Source organism: Perca fluviatilis, chromosome 22 (assembly GCF_010015445.1).
Source record: "Perca fluviatilis chromosome 22, GENO_Pfluv_1.0, whole genome shotgun sequence".
In the NCBI taxonomy this organism is placed as follows: Eukaryota; Metazoa; Chordata; class Actinopteri; order Perciformes; family Percidae; genus Perca; species Perca fluviatilis.
The window spans coordinates 3,030,689-3,050,705 of NC_053133.1; the positions used below are offsets into that span (position 1 = coordinate 3,030,689).

Below are 20,017 nucleotides of genomic sequence, written 5' to 3' on the forward strand. Positions count from 1 at the left end.
ATACCCTATATAATCATTCTATCACCCCTTTAAATCTTAGGAATTCAAAGCATGTCCTGTCCATCCATACAGTACAGTATCAAAATCAGTTGTAGGATACGTACGGGGTCTACTTAACACATCCCTCTAGCCCTCAGACCTGGTGAAATATTAACCTATGTCTGTCACATCATATGGATACTATAAAGATACAATGTGCCTGTTCCCAGGCAATCCCAGCATTAGCACAACACATTGCGATGGTTAGCTTGTTACCTGTGATGATATATGCTAAATGTAACGTCTCTTTCACATTACTGTGTGAGTGACTGACCTATCTGGGTGCGTTTTGAGATGCCTGATGAAGTTCGACATTGTTGATCCGGCCTCCTTTATCTTGGTGCCACACACCTTGCATGTAGCTGTTCGCTTACTGCCACTGTTTACCAAGTTATTGAAAGCAAAACTAATGACAAAAGGCACAACTCCGGGAGGAGTTGGTGTTGCCATCGGCAATGTATTATTTTATATGTGCGCGTACATAAGGCATAACGCATGCATTACGTTGCACATTATGGCAAAGGGCGGGGGACATGAGGCTCGTCCTACGTTTCCCCAACGTATATGCGCCAATAAAAGAAAATAGAAATACATGAATAAATTTAGATTTAAAAAGCAATAATTGCATGAAAACATGTTTTTGACGAGTCTCGAAGCTCGAGCCTGAAGTCTTTTGGGTCGAGTTGCAAGTCAATTCTGCAGTCTTTTGGGTTGAGTCCGAGTCAAGTCTGAAGTCAGCTGTTAGTGCAACTTAAGTGCGACTTGAGTCCCCATCTTTGTCACACAATATCCAAAAGTCATTGAAGTTACTACTACAGAAAATATGCCAAAGCCTGTGCAAGCATCACTGCACTTATGTTTTGCTAATAGAAGATGTGCTTATTTTTTGCTTATTTATTTTTTGAGAAATGACAAATTAAGATTTTAACTTTGATTTGTGAAGAAAACTTGAAATAACAGAATTTTGCTTCTATGCATGCACCCTCCAGATTTGTATTTATCAAACCCCATTTTTGAAACTATTTGACTAATTTTTTTGCCTCTCTAAATGGTACATTTTAATGTTGCATTTGCAGGGTGCATTTCTTTCCACACAGAACAGAAATTGCCTGAAAATGCATGCCCTGGATCTGATGTGGAAGACAAAAGCAATGTGGAAGACGTGTGGAAGTGTAGTTGTTGTTCACCGTTTTTTTTTTATTAAAATCGCATTACATTTATGTAACAAGGTGAATGTGTTAAAGGCAAAATATTTGTCAAACCATTTGGAACTAGGTATTGTGGTGCTGCAGAGACGTCCCGGGCCTACAAATCCTATCCTACAGACTAAAGAAAAAAAAAATCTTTGTTTGGTACAGATCCTCACAAAAATCACCTTATAATCATGAAAATGAGAATGATAGAAAAAAACGATCATTCCCTCAAATATCGTGAATGAAATCGCAATATCAGTCAAAATAAACACAACTAGATATTTTCCTCATATTGTACAGCCCCGATATTTTTTTTTTAGATATATATTTATTATATATATTTCTATTTCTTTAAGTATATTTGGACAGTAGAGATGCGACAGGAACCTAGAGGGGCAATCATGTGCTACAAAGAGACGACCAGAGATGATGCGATCATACTGTAGTGTATGCTAAGCATTAGGGCTGGGACGATATATGCTTTTGTCCCGATTCGATTCTTTCACGATACACGGGCGGCGATTCGCTATATATGGCGATTTGCATTTATTGCGATTCCACAGTATTGGGATTTCCTTCTTCAACAACAGTCAACAGTTGAATAATACTCTTCTAGAGACAATATATCATGAGACATTTCTGAAAACTAATTATTTTCTACAAATATCGCAAATCACATGTCAGTAAGTCATTCTGACATTTGTTATTTCATATGTAAAGAAGACTATAACATGGATTTTCTGCATTTTTTTGCTGGACACGGACATGATGGAGTCGCCGTCGGCAGTACCGTATAAACATAAAATATTAAAGGTCCCATGACATGGTCCTCTTTGGATGCTTTTATATAGGCCTTAGTGGTCCCCTAATACTGTATCTGAAGTCTCTTTTATATAGGCCTTAGTGGTCCCCTAATACTGTATCTGAAGTCTCTTTTATATAGACCTTAGTGGTCCCCTAATACTGTATCTGAAGTCTCTTTTATATAGGCCTTAGTGGTCCCCTAATACTGTATCTGAAGTCTCTTTTATATAGACCTTATTGGTCCCCTAATACTGTATCTGAAGTGCAGAATTACAGCCACTAGAGCCAGTCCCACAATGAGCTTTCCTTAGGATGTGTCTGTAGCTATTGAGGAGGGGGGGGGGGGGGTGGGGCGTCCGACTACGCCTTTGCTTGTTTGAAAGCCATGATGTCTCTCTCTCTCTCTCTCTCATAGGTTGGCCAAATTCTCTGGGCGGGCAAAGCAGAGAAAGTTGAGGTAACCTTTCCCCTTATGACCTCATAAGGAGAAGATTCCAGATTGGTCCATCTGAGCTTTCATTTTCTCAAAGGCAGAGCAGGATACCCAGGGCTCGGTTTACACCTATCACCATTTCTAGCCACTAGGGACCATAGCCAGGCTGGGGGAACTCATATTAAATGTTAAAAAACTCATAAAGTAAGTAAAGCATAACATTTTCATGCCATGTGACCTTTAAGGTCAAACATTGGTAATAAATAAATAAAAATAAGTCATTTTTTTCAAAGCCAACTGTGTTTTTATGCTGCATCACTGAGTACGTTCACATGCACACCAATATTCCACTATTATTCCTAATATGACAATATTCTGAATTTGATACATGTCATGTAAACAGCATATTCCGGTTGGATATTCCGAATAAGGCCTTTTTCCGAATACAGCATTTTCTGATGAAGACATGGGTGATATTCCGGTATTATTCAGGTTTTAGCGGCATTGTTTGGACATATACAGTATACAGCGCGTTTGTAATATGCGTCTTAATCGGGAATTACTGCAGTTTACAACCGGTTTGTGGCCTCTTGCCCGTTTATGACTTATGGTCAGCTCGGTGCGTTGCTATGGTTTCTGTTCACAAACCAACCAGCCAACAGTTTGGAAGGCTACAGACCTGATAAGAAGGAGAAACACAGCTACTTTTAAACTTTATCAAAAGACTTGGATATCAACAGGTTTTTGGATATGAGCACACATCGCTATGCCGACCTTTTCTAGAAGCTGGTTGAAGGAATAAAAGAGGGACGCTGTGTTTACAAGCTCCAACAAGTCCTCCTGAAAAAGTCCTGTTTTGCACGGCTACATGTAAACGGGGAATATTAGTTAAATATTCACTTTCACTAGCATTTCATTACAGCACAAATCTTTTTATTTATTTTTCAGCTCCTACTACATGAGCCCGTCTCTGTAATTTAGAGTTCTTCCTGCATACCTCTACAACGTGTAATGGTAGACAGCCAATCACAAACACTATTAGATATTGGTAGAAGCATGCTGCTTGCTTATTGGCTCACTGAATGGGATGAGATTTACTCCTTAGGTACTAAAATTAGGTATTGAATGACGAGGCATTTTTCGATACTTCAGAGGCAATTCGGTCGGTGCCAGAAGTACTGAATTCAGAAACCCAGCCCTATTGTATGGTTATAATGTGGGAACAGTTTATGCATGGTGTGTGCAATGTGCAAGGCCTGATTTGGAACTCAGTGACTGAGTACGGAGCCAAGCAGAGGCATGATGAACTTGTAGACCGTGTGCCAAACAAGACTGACCTTTACTGTTGATCTTGCCTAGGAATGACTCCAGTTTATCCAGCTTCATGTCCGACTCCAGGGTCAGATCTGGTACGGCCTTGATCTCTGCACGCGCACACACACACACACCACACACACACACCACACACACAAGTTAGAGCCATACATTTACTCTGTTAAATAATAGCATAGATATTATCTCTGTACAGGCAGGATGTCTGAGGTTCTGTTGTTCAGAGTCAAACTTGCCACTAGAGATGCACCGATTACAACTTTCTAGGCCGATTCCAATTTTCTTTGAGTTAGGCCAGCCGATACAGATTTTAGCCGATTCCGATTTCATTTTTTCTAACCACTTTACAGCACATACAAATATTTATTTTCTATCTTTTGTTTAATAGAACATTTTACATAGAACATTTTTTGAATAGATAATCGATCGCTATAAAATAGAACTATATAAATTACTTTTTTTTTTTTTTTTTTTAAGCGTCTCTTGCAGCCGGACGTCACAGGCAGAGGGGCCGTCACCGCAGCGTTTGCTAACGTTAGCTTCTTGTCTCATCTGGGGTCTGATAAACAGTAAATTCATCAAAGTCAGTGTGCCCAACTCTATTTTCCAATAAACTGTAGCAGTCATATTTCACGGACCCGCGGTTTTCATGTTCCAGTTATTCAGCCGTATTCAGCAGTAGAGCATACGGCTCTGCAGAGCCGTGCATAATTATGACTTTATAACATTTCATAAACAGCTGATTGAGCGGCGGTGTGCTGATCTTGCGCGTTAATGTTAATCATGCGGCGCCCGAGTGCATTTGACCGGCATAAAATCGGCGTATGTCAGACTGACCTGCCGGTCGTCGGTCATGGCCGAGCACGTGAAAATCGGCCAATTCCGGTCACCGGCCGGTCAATCGGTGCATCTCTACTTGCCACCATGATGCTGATTTTTAAACGATGACTGAGCATGAACAGTTGCATACAGTCACAGTGAAGTTATCGGAACACATCTATTGTCAGTCACAAGCATTTTAACAACAGTAAACAGCCACTAAATATGAATCCCTCTGCACTTCACACTCATGCATATAGATGGTAACATTATCCCGTGGTTTATATTCTATTAGGCTTTGATGACGTAATAGAAGTCACACGGCAACATCAGCCACATTAGTATTGATGATATTTGTGGTTTTGGGGGATGATGATGATGAACATTGCATTCGGTGCAACACCAAACAACAAAAGGGAATACACCTTCGATATCAGACATCTCCTCCATGTCTTTTGAAAGAGAAGCAAAGACAATCGATTATAACGAGATGTGTCCCAGACTTAGCTTACATTAACTGTAAGCTAAGAATCTGGAATCATATTACACAGGAATCCATCCACAATCAACCCAACAATTCAGTAAATGAACTGTATCCAGAATTTGTTCTGGAGACTGTGTGCCTGGTGACAGTTAAGGATGTAACCAAGTCATGTCGTTAACCCTTCTGTTGTCCTCGGGTCAAAGTTGACCCGTTTTCAAAGATTTTATATCAGAAATATGGGTTTCTTTCAACCAAACACTCCAAAAATAACCCAGATGGTTCCATACAGCGTTCTTCACAAGTTAAAGTAATGATCAGTAATGATTTTTTTCTGGTGCCATTTTTAGGCCTTTATTTGACAGGACAGCTTAGACTGAAAGGGGAGAGAGAGGGGGAATGACATGCAGCAAAGGGTTGCAGGCTGGAATTGAACGCGCGACCGCTGCAGTGAGGACAGAGCCTCTGTACATGGGGCGCACGCTCTACCAGGTGAGCTACCCAGGCACCCCACTTACATCGGATTTTGGTTTTATTACATTTTTTAGCATTTGAAATTTTCAAATCCTGACTAAACTTTAAAATTTTAATTATCCATCAACATCGTCTGAGCTTAACTATTAATCAAAATAATTCATTATTTCTGCTTCTTTAACTTATATATCATTTCATATAAATGAGGTCTGTAATTGACCACAAATTCGAAGAATAAGTGTAAAACTCAGTGTTAGTGGTGTATATACTGCTGGTAGTTGGGGAAAAAAGCATCGAAAAAATTTGGGATGGACTGATTATCGGCCCAGGCGGATTATTGGGCAGATTTTTTGGCAGTTTGCAGATTATCTGTTAAATCCGTCATAAGTTAATGAATTTCTGCTCTGCTACATATCGGTTCCAGAATCGGTTTCATTAACGACTAATAATCTGTATCAGCCTTGAAAAAATAGTATCGGTCGATCCCTAGACAAAAAGCAACAAAAACGTTGAAAAAAAGCACACAAAAAAAAGCAAAAAATAAATAAAAAATAAATAAAAAGAGTGTTCATTTTCATGTTTCATTTTGAGCCGGGAGGACACAAGGTCATGGTCGACCGGACGAAAACGCAAGGGTTAAGTCTAAATCAGATTGGAGCAGCAGCTCAGCCCTCCGGTCTTCATTAACCCCGCTAAATGAACTCAACAGCTCCACATAATAGACAGAACAGGTAACCAATGGATACAAGAGTGTAGTGAAACGCAAACACGGAGGAAGAAAAACTATTTGACTGACCTTCCTGTGGTTTGGAGATTGCAGGGCAGCTGTTCTTGGGTTTGGAGGACACTGGAGCCTGGAGGGCGGAGGCGGAGGCCAACCCTGTTGTATGAACACAAAAGGTATGGCAGGTATGAACATCCAATGTCCCAAAACGCATGGCATGGTTACTGCGCTGTACATCGGGTATGGCATTTGTGGAAAAACCAAACATTATAACATACATGGGTCAATGACTTATAAGGATTTTCAACAGGCCTTTAAAAAAAAAAGTCATGTGGTGCGACTGAATAATCTGAAAATAAATTTGTTTATAACTATTAACAAATTACAAGTACAAATTCTCAGGTAATTCAGAAACGTATTAGCATTTCTTTTTAGTTTTTGTAAATAATGTCATAGTTTTGTTCCATAATGTCCATATTTCATAAAATGGAAATCATCGAACAAAGTATCTTCATATTTTATGAGGGACATATAAAAACAAATGGTTTGCAATGTTGTACTTTTGGCTACAAATGGAAAATCTTGCCAAATAGGGCAAAAAAATACATTTAAATAGATTTAGTGTAATTTCAAAGCTGTTTTTTTAAAATAGGTCACGGCCAGAAAGTCACACCACATCATATTTTGACACTTACCAGGAAAATTACAAATAACTAATGGTTTTTGAAATGTTAAAGTGAATAAATATATGGCAGAGGTTTCTAAATATATGTTGTTGTTTTTTTACATTGTCAAACTTTTTTTAACTGGAAAATCTAGGCATCGCGTAATTGACCCACATACCATCATTTTCCATTTTAATTAGGTGAGTCTTTATATCGGTTTGTGGGCTTACATAGAAATCAACAGGTGTGGGTGTTAATAAAAAGTGACATATGCTTTATAAATGAGGAATAATATGCAGCAGTAGTTAAGGTACCCCTTATGTTGCAATCACTGGAACTAATGCTAACAACACTGATCTAAAAAGGCAGCCAAAGATACAGAGGCACTGTCAAAAGTTTTGCGCTTCGACCCAAGGCTCTGGGGTCTTTTAAGTCACCAGAACTATTTTTTTTTTTTTTTTTTAAAGGAACTAAAAGTTCCTTCAGCCCATTGTTGTCTGTGTTTCCAACTCTGTCTAAAGAAGATTAGGCCAATCAGTCTGCTGACGTATTAAAAAGCAACATGACGAGACGGGGGCTGCTGGTGTTTGCAGGGGTGAACACACTTAGCAGACTGCAGTTCAGTGTGCCGCCCTGTTGCACTGCGTTTTAGAAAGATAGCCAATGTGAAACAATCAGAAATATTGTTTTCTTTCTCCGCCGTCTCTCTTTTTCTCTCGCTTGCTTGCCCGAGACACACGTCTGCAGCAAATGCAGTTCAGTGTGGTCGCAGGCTCGCACAAATCTCTCTCTCGCTTTCTCTCTGTCTTTTAAAAAATGAGTCGGGTAGCCAAAACTTTACTTGTAATGCTATCAAACAAACAGAAATGTTCTCCCATTGCCATAAAATGTTCATAAATCAATATGAGAGTACTTCCTTGTTTTATGAATTAAGCGGTAGGCGAGTTGCAGCAGCCACACTGTGAGAGTTTGACCAATCGGCGACGTTCATTCCTGCAAACCCCACCCTGACGGCTCCTGTGCTTTCAGAAAGTATTAACCTCCGATCCAGGACTTATTATTGGGGGAGAAATAGGGCCTGGAAAATGTCCCTAGAACTTAATTTAGACCCTGGTCCCTGCGGTCAAAATGCATTGAGTTCCTCAGAAGGTCCCCTGATTCCGGGGGGGTGGGGGTGGGGGGATGTTCCTGCGGTCGAAATGCAGCTTAAGATGCATGTGAGGCTGGCTGAGGCAAACATTTCTGATGCTTATCCTTGTTATGCTGTTCTCCATCAACCATAATCTGGCCAAACCCACCAACCCCCTCCGCTCCCCCCCCTCTGGCTGAGCCTGAAGCTTATAGGGAACATTTCCAACCAGAAAATCGTTTTCTGCCTGAGCAGAGTTCTCTGAGCTGCCTCTCTTGCCTGGTGTGTCTGGGCCTAAATGGAGGGAAGAGGAGAGGCATTTCCCCATAGCTGCTTATTGAGAAGGGGGCTATAGAGGATTTAGGGCAGAGTGCTGAGACTAAACTTTCTGTGGTGAAATGACTTGATTGTAATTCAGCATGCGTGCATATGCTTCTGAGAGATGGAGAAGGAATGCAGAGAAAATGTGTGTGTTCACTTTCCCTCTGACCTTTCTTCACCATGCGTGCAGCCACAGTGAACTGGGTGGAGTCATTGGCGGCTCCGTGGCCTTTCGTCTTCCAGTTCTCCTCTTTGGCTACTATCAGCTCTTTCCTCTCCTGGATGGACATGTGAGCCTCCATCCCCTGGCACTCCATCTCAGCCTCAGCTATTCTCTAGGAAAAGAGAGAGAGGAGGAGAGAGAAGTTACTCCTGATGGACTGAAAGCCACCTCAGGGTACTACGCTGTAATATATCATCAGCTTGTGATGTTCGATGCATTCCAGGTGCCAGTACTTTTTGTTAGGCCTTTTCTAGAATGACCGTCGCACTTAATCTTGGACAGAAGTAAAAAAAACAAAAAAAACAAAACGGAACTCTCTTACATTGCCATTTGCGGTTTGTGACAAATGTTTAAATGTGGAATTTTCCTTTAAAAAGGCCCCATGGCATGAAAATTTCACTTTATGATTTTTTTTTTTTTAACATTAATATGCATTCCCCCAGCCTGCCTATGGTCCCCCAGTGGCTAGAAATGGTGATAGGTGTAAACCGAGCCCTGGGTATCCTGCTCTGCCTTTGAGAAAATGAAAGCTCAGATGGGCCGATCTGGAATCTTGCTCCTTATGAGGTCATAAGGAGAAAGGTTACCTCCCCTTTCTCTGATTTGCCTGCCCAGAGAATTTGGCCAACCCATGAGAGAGACACATCATGGCTTTCAAACGAGCAAAGTGGCAGTTGGTCAAGGCCACACCCCCCCTCCCCTCTCTCCTCCTCAATAGCTACAGACACAGAAATGACACATCCTAAGGAAAGCTCATTGTGGGACTGGCTCTAGTGGCTAATTCTGCACCAAGGCTGAATTTCAGGAAAGAGACTTCAGATACAGTATTAGGGGACCACTAAGGTCTATATAAAAGAGACTTCAGATACAGTATTACGGGACCACTAAGGTCTATATAAAAGAGACTTCAGATACAGTATTAGGGGACCACTATGGCCTATATAAAAGAGACTTCAGATACAGTATTAGGGGACCACTAAGGCCTATATAAAAGAGACTTCAGATACAGTATTAGGGGACCACTAAGGCCTATATAAAGAGACTTCAGATACAGTATTAGGGGACCACTAAGGCTCTGTAAAAGAGACTTCAGATACAATATTAGGGACCACTTAGGTCTATATAAAAGAGACTTCAGATACAGTATTAGGGGACCACTAAGGTCTATATAAAAGAGACTTCAGATACAGTATTAGGGGACCACTGAGGTCTTATATAAAAGAGACTTCAGATACAGTATTAGGGGACCACTAAGGCCTATGTAAAAGAGACTTCAGATACAGTATTAGGGGACCACTAAGGACTATATAAAAGAGACTTCAGATACAGTATTAGGGGACCACTAAGGCCTATATAAAAGAGACTTCAGATACAGTATTAGGGGACCACTAAGGTCTATATAAAAGAGACTTCAGATACAGTATTAGGGGACCACTAAGGACTATATAAAAGAGACTTCAGATACAGTATTAGGGGACCACTAAGGCCTATATAAAAGAGACTTCAGATACAGTATTAGGGGACCACTAAGGACTATATAAAAGAGACTTCAGATACAGTATTAGGGGACCACTAAGGTCTATATAAAAGAGACTTCAGATACAGTATTAGGGGACCACTAAGGTCTATATAAAAGCATCCAAAGAGCACCATGTCATGGGACCTTTAAGAGCAGGCCAAATTCACAAAACGGACAATGTAGGAGGGACACCAAACAGGGCTGAATCATACACAGGAAGCATATTAATGCCCTGCCTCACATTAAAAGCAAGCCGTTTATGATACACAGGGAAATGATTGATTTTCTTTATTTTTAAATGACTTTAGAAACGTTTTAGTGCCACCATAATGTAAACATGAAAGACATTTTTGTTAAAGTGAAGACAAAGAACAATAGCAGAAGTGTCCTTTAGTGACCAATGATAATATGATAATGATGGTGCAAATTTTGAGTTGACTGTATGTGTGTGTATGCTTGTGTGTGTATGCTTGTGTGTGTGTGTGTGTGTGTGTGTGTGTGTGTGTGTGTGTGTGTGTGTGTGTGTGTGTGTGTTTGTTTTTACAATAATAACACCTTAGGGAGGGGGAGCTGGGGAGGCTGTTACCGCACTGTGTATATATAGCACTGTATTGACAGGGGTCACCTTCCGTCTCCAGGGGTGTCTCTCATCCACTTGAAGACCCATTCAAGTAGGGAGATCCATGCAAGAAAAAAGTCAGCTGGATGATGGCGGCACGGAAAGGGAGGACCAGCAGTTCATCTGCATGTACTGTGCTGCAGTAACACACAGAGTCTGAGACTGGCTCGGAAATGCTAAGAACTCATAGTGTGAGTGGTACCGGAGCAAAATTGGAGAGGGGGGAGATAAGGCAACGCTCCAACATTTTAAAAATCCACTCTGCGCTCCATCCAAAATCCCCCCGCTCGCTCCTCTCACATGCTCTGTTGGAGGGTGAAAGGGTTTGTAATGTGAAAGAAGACAAAATAACCACACAGGTATGGCCGACGAGCATTTTGGAAAGACTTACTCTCTGTTTAGGAAAGATACATGTTAAAACAATGGGGTTTGTGATTTGTGTACGGATTCCAGAGCTTAGTTAAGTAGGCGGGGAGTAGGGGAAGCAAGCAAAAGAGCAAGCAATGCACGCGACAAGAGTGAAACGAAACTTCCTACCTGGCTGGCTGACTCGTCAGAGGAAGGAGTGTGGATAGGAGGCTCAGGAGAAGGAGAGAAAGTAGAGGGAAAGACCGGCTCCTATAGAGACAATCATGGAAAGAAGAAATGGTATTTAAATGGCCACTCTGAAGATTTTACACGAGGATCAGTTTACTAGTCTTGGTCAATGCTGGGCAGCCCGTGAAACCTCTTGTCATCATTATGACATCATGACCCATAACGGGGGGTTATCAGACATTAGACATCAGGGTTATCTCAAATTGAGCTTGAAGACAATTTATAACCAAAAGCTTATGGAACGAACAAGGTGTTAAGACAGAGGTGGGCAATGCATTTTGGGACTTAAAACAAATAGCAAGAACAGCCTTCTTTCCCCTGCATAACATTGCCAAAATTAGGCACATCCTGTTTCAAAACGATGCATGAAAACTAGTCCATGCATTTGTTACTTCATGTCTGGACTATTATAATTCCTTACTATCAGGTTGCTCAAATAAGTCCCTCAAGACTCTCCTGCTGATACAGAATGCTGCAGCGCGTGTGCTGACAAGAACTAAGAAGAGATCAAATTTCTCCTGTATTAGCTTCTCTGCATTGGCTTCCTGTAAAATCCAGGATTGAATTTAACATCCTTCTCCTGACCTAAAAAGATCTTAATAGTCAGGCACCATCATATATTGAAGAGCTCTTAGTACCTTATTGTCCCACTAGAGCACTGCGCTCCCAGAATGCAGAGTTACTTGTGGTTCCTAGAGTCTCTAAAAGTAGAATGGGAGCCAGAGCTTTCAGCTACCAGGCTCCTCTCCTGTGGAACCAGCTCCCAGTCTGGGTTTGGGAGGCAGACACCATCACCACATTTAAGAGTAAACTTAAAACTCTCCTCTTTGATAAAGCTTATAGTTAGGGAGTGAGGAGTTGCAGCGTTTGGTTAGACCGGCAGGGGAGGGTGTATAGCTTCAGACACAGCACCCCTTCTCTTGTCTGCTTCTCTTCATAGTCGTCAGATTCCTCTACCAACCCTTATAGAGCTGGCTCAGGTTTGCCTCGGACCAGCTCTTAGTTATGCTGTTATAGTTTTAGACTGCCGTGGGACTTCCTTTGACACACTGAGCTCCTCTCTCTTTTCATCCATGTCCCAGAAATGCTTGTTACTAACTTAGCTCTGAGGAGCTTATTTCCCCGGAGTCCTTATGTTTTAACGCCTCACAGTTTTCCTTGGATCAGGGTGGCACCTAAATCATGGTTGCAGCTGCCGCCGTAGTCCTGCTCTACGCCCTGCTACACACCCTGCAGTGCCCTGCTACGCCATGAACTACTACAACTACTATTTCTAGTCACTGTTCCATTATCTTTATTGTGAAATTGCCACTGTTAATCGCACCCCCAACCGGCACTGTCAGACACAGCCAACAAAGAGTCTGGGTCTGTCCGAGGTTTCTCCCTAAAAGGAAGTTTTTCCTCACCACTGTCGCACTAAATGCTTGGTCTTGGGGGAATTACTGGAATTGTTGGGTCTTTGTAAATTATAGAGTGCGGACTAGACCTACTCTATCTGTAAAGTGCCTTAAGATAACTTGTCATGATTTGATCCAATATATAAAATTGAATTGAGTATAATTAAATAGTCTTTTTGGAGCTTTACCCATGCTAGGAAGGATCTTAAAATCAGGACATCTCCACCTCTGTTGCTTTGATTTCGACCACTCTTTTCTTTTTGGCAGTGTAACACTAAAAAAAACAAACCGACAAATGCCAATATTTGCCATTCTGTTATTTGTTTCAGGGCTCCACCAACTCCTGAGGGAAATACCGCATGGGGTTCTTCAGCTGCTTAATGTTTTACTATGACCACCAGCTAGTCACTAACTTTGTTTTTTTTTTCTCAGTACAGTAGGTTAATCAGAGGGGAATTGCAGCGTTGGTTGATAATTCTTTGTGGACACACAATATATAGTCATTTGATCTATTGTTCATATAAAAAATATTGTTTGTATTGCTACAGTGCAGCTTTAATGTACTGCATTTGTTTTTTGCCTCAAATCTTAAGATATTTAGTCTGCTTGAATATTATAATATATATTATAATAAAAAAAAAAAAAAAATTATTTTTGTTATAAGAATGCAAACTCCTCTTCACGTCACTAAACCCCTGCATTCACAGAAATAATTAGATAATTATAGTTAGAGACAAATGCAATTTAAACCTTAACCATACAGGCACACAGAAAACCCATCCACAGAGTGTTAGATTGTAAGAGAAAAAAAATCCTTGACACACATAATTCTGAAACCCAACGAGCAGTGGTGGAATCACCTTCACCATGACACACACACACACACACACACACACACACACACACACACAATGTATTTATCAAGACAGGAAATGCAGTTAAGGATCTAAAATTGAAATCACTAATCCAATTGAAATGCACTTGATAAATCCCACACCTGCTGTGTGTGTGTGTGTGTGTGTGTGTGTGTGTGTGTGTGTGTGTGTGTGTGTGTGTGTGTGTGTGTGTGTGTGTGTGTGTGTGTGTGTGTGTGAGAGTGAGATTCCGGCCTTGCACGCTGGCCTTACCCATAGCTGGTCGGACACAGCAAATTCATCGATCACCATCTGTGCTTCATCGTCCTACAGACAAGCAGCCGCGGGAGAGAAGGGACATGTTTGCTGAAGGCTCTGTTGTCCCAAAAATATCGTCATGGCCAAATCACAGGATCTCACATTTTTGATACACCATTTGCACTTTCTGAACTGTTTAGTTTCATTTGAAGGCCCTTTAAGTAGCTACATACTTAGTGTGGTGGGAAATACTAAGACCACGGTATGTTTGGTGTAACAAGATCAAGATCCATCAAAGAACATGCCCTTGGTTAGAACAATGGAAGTCTTTATTTGCTCTGCTGTTGGCATTTGCTTGACTCTGCAGAGTTTTGTATCTGCCTGAGCTCTAGTGTTGCTGATCTTTGATTTAAGATAAGAAACAGTGTCCTGATGAATGAGAGGATGAAAACATTAACAACGTCAAGTGTCCTCCCCCTTGACTTCTACTTCTTGGCCAGCACTAAACCTTGATTTTAAAAATATTTTTGTCCGCATTTGATTAAAAACATCATGCTTTATGTTTTTCAGAAAAGGCAGTTCAGAGCAGCCTATTATTTCATTCACAGCGGCATCAGAGCATTAAAAGCAAAACTCTTCCTGACCCTAAAACTAAGATCAAAATATTATATGTACTGTAACGGCAGAGCTGAACAAACCCTGATGCGCAGCTGGAAACAAAAACAGACGCTGCTGTAGATGGTAGCGGTTTGAATATGTCTAAACAGAGAGGAACGTGTACCATCCCACCCTAACCCTCCTTTTAAAAACAAACAAGAGGATGCCAATACAGAAACACACTCGACATGCAGAGGAGGAAATGAGGTTTATTTTTGATTATAAAGGTAAAAGGACATGCAAACAGAGACAAAGGCAAACAGAAGAATGAAAAGTTACATGTAACATGCAGTTCAGTGGAAAGAAGGGTTGAAGCCAGAAAAGTGAAATAAAGAGGCTGCATTACACTGGACAGTTAGTCAAGTTTTCTTAAAGTGCACACAAAGTAATTCACTTTTCTCTGAGTAAAAAATAGACTTTGCATCTCAATGTGTTATTTAGACAGAATTAGGCTTCCAAATTCATCTTAACGTACTCTAATCTTGATCATCTTTATCACAACTGTAGCAAATATATGGATATTCTAGAGACAAATTAAACTTATTTGTATGGAAGTCTTTGGCTGCAAATATTTAAAATGAAATCAAAGTGAAATTCCATTTTCCATTTGTGTACAAATAATGTAGGACAAAGTTAAATTTTGTAATCCAATTCTGATTTTAATTATCATGGTTTAAAAACCCAGTGAAAATATTTTTTTGTGTACTCGTCAGCATAACATTAACATGATAATGACAATGTAATTACATTAAATGAGAAATTCAAACTGACAGACAACATACAAGCTAAACTCTGCATAAATCTAAATCTCAAACTGGACTTCTGCATTGGAATTATTTATATTATAATATTATTATATTTATATTATATTTTCAATTGAATTTTAGGCCATTATTATGTATTTTCCAACATAATGTAATTGATTTTACAAGTTTAATTATGATGTATTTTGTTTCTTCACGCATCATGCACGCACCATGAAAAAATACCTTTCAATTTAATTTAACTACTACTGTTTAATATCGGCAGCCATACACTTCCATACCCATGGAATGAAAAAAGCATGCCCCATGAAATAATGTTTGACTGATCCAGATACAAACTATCTTTTCTACTGCCATGACTGAGATAAATGCAGATTAACTCAAAAACATTCAACAACTGTGTATGAGACAGAACAGAGGAAAGAGACAAAGACACCAAAAGACACAGACGTGGACAATACACAACCTCTCTGTTTAGAGACATCTAAAAAAAAAAAAAAGTTGCGAAAATGTTACGATTGCAGATTTCTACTGCAAAATTGTTCAATGGCTGTCATGCTTCTGACATTGCTATATAAACTCAAGGCCCGCAGGCAAAATCCTGCCCCTTGCAGATTTTGATCCGGCCTGCATATCAATTTAGGTTCATAAAAAATTTTGGCCCACCTAGTTTTTGTCACTTTTTCAACATTTGAAAATGAGGGACCGCCGGTGAGCGGTGTCGCAGTGAGCGTAGCGTCTGTGTGAAAGAAAAGCGAGAGGCAAAAGAGACAGCAAAGACGGTGTGAAGTGATTAACAGTAAACACCAGGGATGCACCGAATGCAGGATTCAGCTTGGGCTGAATATTGGGCTTTTTGACGGGGTTCGGTTTCTGCGAACCCTACACTTGCACTACGCTGGTCGACGTAATGACGGCGCCGTTGATTACGGGAAGGTGTTTACGTAGGTGGAGCGCTCAATGCAGTAGGCTGTGAGAAAGTGGACATGGAACTGGTGAGCAGAAAAAGTGTTGTTTGGCAGTACTTTCAGTCAAAAGAAGGCCATTCAAGTCCAGCTACATGTTCAATCTGCAATGCCGATTTGTCTCGTGGTGGAGAGGACCCTAAACAATACACAACATGGCCGCTTTTACAACATTTGGTATGAAACATCTGAAAGAATACAGGTTGTGCATGAAGGAATCTACAGACAGCAGCCAAAATGCAGCAACTTCAGGTACGGGTAAAAACTTGTGTTAACCATTTGTTTACATCATTAATGGGTTTACTGTGTTAATGGACTGAGGATGGGAGTAGGATTCGGTATTTGGTTTCGGCAGAATCTTAACCAGTGGATTCGGTATTCGGCCGAACCCCAAAAATCTGGATTCGGTGCATCCCTAGTAAACACCAAGCGTCTTCTTCAAGGCGGCTTCATCTGTTGTTAATACTGTCGGTCAAGTGAAGGGTGTTACAACCAGGTGAATGAAGCAAAGAGTCTGTTTAAATCGACAGGCTGCAGAAACGATCCGGCAAGTCAGTGTTTACAGATTGGTCCATTTCCCGGCAAGAAATTTGGGCTGTTTGGATTGTGTTTGGCTTGGAAATGAACGGAACTGCGCGAAACACACCAGATGAGCGGAAATCAAGTAGTAAAGTTAGGGAAAAAAAACAAAAAACATGGAGATATTTTTCGAAAGTAAAGTTATTGTTTATATTTTTTATGCACTGTATATCTGCCAGCCATCAACGCAAACAAATATTTTTGAAAGAAACATGGATGCTCAAATGTATTCAGCGGCCCTCATAATCGGTTTTATTTTGCATGGGAAAAATAAAATTGGCTAGTGGAAAATCTGATTGGCTGGTAACTTAAAAAATCTACTAGCCATGTTGACTGGTGATGAGAAAAGTTCATTTAAAGCCCCAGTTACAACGTTGAGACTGCAATGCAAACAGTGTCACGCACACAGCACACAGTTTTGTTTACTTAAATCGCACAATGTTTGCGGTTATGTAATCACACAGAGTGACATTGCGATTAGACTAATTGTGCAGCCCAAGTTTGAACTTGTCTGAAGGTGCCATGATTGGAATTTGAACCATACTATAAGCTTCTGATGAGTAGGTAGTAGTAGTTCAAACAGGACACTGTACCATCTTTTAAACATGACATGGTTGGAGCATACAGTCATGACTGCATGAAAAACACGATGTAACAGACATGACAGACGTACGGCCGTCTCAGGCTCGTCTGTGGATGTGTTCAGTCGGCAGTGAGTGTGCAGGTCAGTGGGTTACCTTCTTCTTGAAGCTCTGCTCCAGCTCCCACTGCTGAGCGTGCTGGTCGCCCACAGCAACCTTCACCACATCCTGCTTCTTATTGATCCTGTTCCTCCAGTCGGCCTCGCCGCTCTTCTTCAACAAGGCCACTCTGGGAAGGACAGAAAGCAGAAGGAGGAAAGAGTTACAATGAAGTTCATACTTTAGGGGAGAAAATGCAGCCCACATATAAAATATGCTTAAGCAAGGCGGTGTGAGATGCTGGGCTTTAAGGCGACATTGTTGGACCAGAATCAAAACCTAATTCACATGACATACTTCACACATTAAAAGGTCCTATGACATGCTGCTTTTTGGATGCTTTTTGTCTCTTCTATATAGACTTTAGTGGTCCCCTAATACTGTATCTGAAGTCTCTTTTATATAGACCTTAGTGGTCCCCTAATACTGTATCTGAAGTCTCTTTTATATAGACCTTAGTGGTCCCCTAATACTGTATCTGAAGTCTCTTTTATATAGACCTTAGTGGTCCCCTAATACTGTATCTGAAGTGTCTTTTATATAGACCTTAGTGGTCCCCTAATACTGTATCTGAAGTCTCTTTTATATAGACCTTAGTGGTCCCCTAATACTGTATCTGAAGTCTCTTTTATATAGACCTTAGTGGTCCCCTAATACTGTATCTGAAGTCTCTTTTATATAGACCTTAGTGGTCCCCTAATACTGTATCTGAAGTGTCTTTCCCGAAATTCAGCCTTGGTGCAGAATTACAGCCACTACGAGCCAGTCCCACAATGAGCTTTCCTTAGGATGTGCCATTTCTGTGTCTGTAGCTTTAAATGCTATTGAGGAGGAAAGAGGGGGCCAAGGTGGAGGGTGGGGGTGTGGCCTTCACCAGCTTGCGGCAAGCCCCCAGGAAGAGCACCATGTCTTAAAGCCACCATGGGCTTAGCGGATAACGTTGGTACTGCACCCCATGGCCCAGAAAGACTTTTCACATAGACTTTGCATGGCGAAAGAAACTTCTATATTTCAGCGGATAATTTTTTGGGGGGTACACCAACCTACCAGCCCGAACACTTAAAGGGTCCTTGTTTAAACCGTTACGTTTTTAACATTCACTAGTAGCCAAATCCAGAGTTTCAAAACTAGGTATGACGAATGCACTTAATGGACGCGAGCAGGGCCGCGGGACTGCACCTGCCCACTCACATGTCTGTTGTCCCGAGGTCCTGTAGCTGTAATAATGGATATAGCTAATGGTTGTAATTCACCATGTGTTCTATTAATACGTCAATGGTGTTATCTTATGATACACCCGAGGGATGCAAGTATGCTGTAAAGCCTGTAACGTGGATGTAACGTCATGTATGAAGAGTTTCCCAAACTAGCGGGGATATCGGCTAGTAGCTATTAGCGGTAGCTAGCATGGATGTATTAAGAGAACGGTTATACTATACATAGATATGCCTACATAACGTTAATACAGACTATAGTGATTACATCGCCTTGGTTCTCTCTTATGATACATCCGAGGGCTGTATGCTGTAAAACTTGTAACGTGGATGAGAGATGAAGCCATGGATGAGCTCTGTTCACCAAAACTGCAGGCTAACCTTAGTAGCTTTAGCCAATGCCAAATAAAAGAAATGCACACAGAGTCCAAACCATCATCACACATCGATACTAGATGTGTAGAGCCAATAAAACAGTGCATGACATGAAGACAGACAGCCCTTTGCAGAAGGTTACTGCAACGTTAGTCTATATCCACAACGTTCCACTTCCGGGATTGCTCCGGTGCCCCCAGATTTAATTTTGTTCGGCCAGAGGAAGGTACCGGTCCGGTACCCTCTTCCTTTGTGTTGGTGTTCTATCCTCCGGTGGATTCATGAGGACTATGGTTAACTGCTCCTCAGATCTCTGCAGGGTAAATCCAGACAGCTAGCTAGACTATCTGTCCAATCTGAGTTTTCTCTCGCACAACTAAAACTACTTTTGAACGTACACACGTTCCACCAAAACAAGTTCCTTCCCGAGGCTATTTTGCAGAGGCACCGCGGCTCCGTCCGGCGCTTAGCGCACACATGATTGCGATTGGTTTAAAGAAATGCCAATACACCAGAGCACGTTTTTCTCCCATCCCAGAATGCCCTCAGGTCTGGCAAAGCGAGACTATTGCAACGTTGACACGTTGCAAAAAACTTACTTTGCTTCCCCTAGGCTTTTAACTCAACCCATCACAACTAAAAACAGGGACGCAGCCACGCATCCTTTTAGTCTCATCTACAGGGCTGTTTGTAATGAAGACAGCAAACACTGAGCAGAGGAAGACAGCACGCCACTTAGCTGCCACAATTAGAAATACTGTTATGTTCTGGATAAACAGACTGCCGACAGTTTAAGTACAATTAGACATAAAGATCACTAAGAGAGGTCGGTGTAACTGGAG

The 20,017-nt window shown here is 41.1% G+C and overlaps 1 protein-coding gene across 13 annotated transcripts in view; it reads right to left on the bottom strand.

Annotated features, from left to right (window-relative positions):
• Window positions 1–20,017, bottom strand: part of svila (supervillin a) — a 147,289-nt gene that overhangs the window by 41,763 nt on the left and 85,509 nt on the right. For 12 of the 13 annotated variants that reach the window (XM_039790282.1, XM_039790286.1, XM_039790285.1 and 9 more), the window contains 6 exons: window positions 17,584–17,716; window positions 13,897–13,950; window positions 11,313–11,393; window positions 8,584–8,749; window positions 6,372–6,455; window positions 3,807–3,893 (listed from right to left, as the gene is read on the bottom strand). In XM_039790282.1, coding sequence (XP_039646216.1) covers window positions 3,807–3,893; window positions 6,372–6,455; window positions 8,584–8,749; window positions 11,313–11,393; window positions 13,897–13,950; window positions 17,584–17,716 — 605 coding nt within the window. The remainder of the gene's footprint in view (window positions 1–3,806; window positions 3,894–6,371; window positions 6,456–8,583; window positions 8,750–11,312; window positions 11,394–13,896; window positions 13,951–17,583; window positions 17,717–20,017) is intronic. The other variant, XM_039790277.1, reaches the window with a different exon arrangement.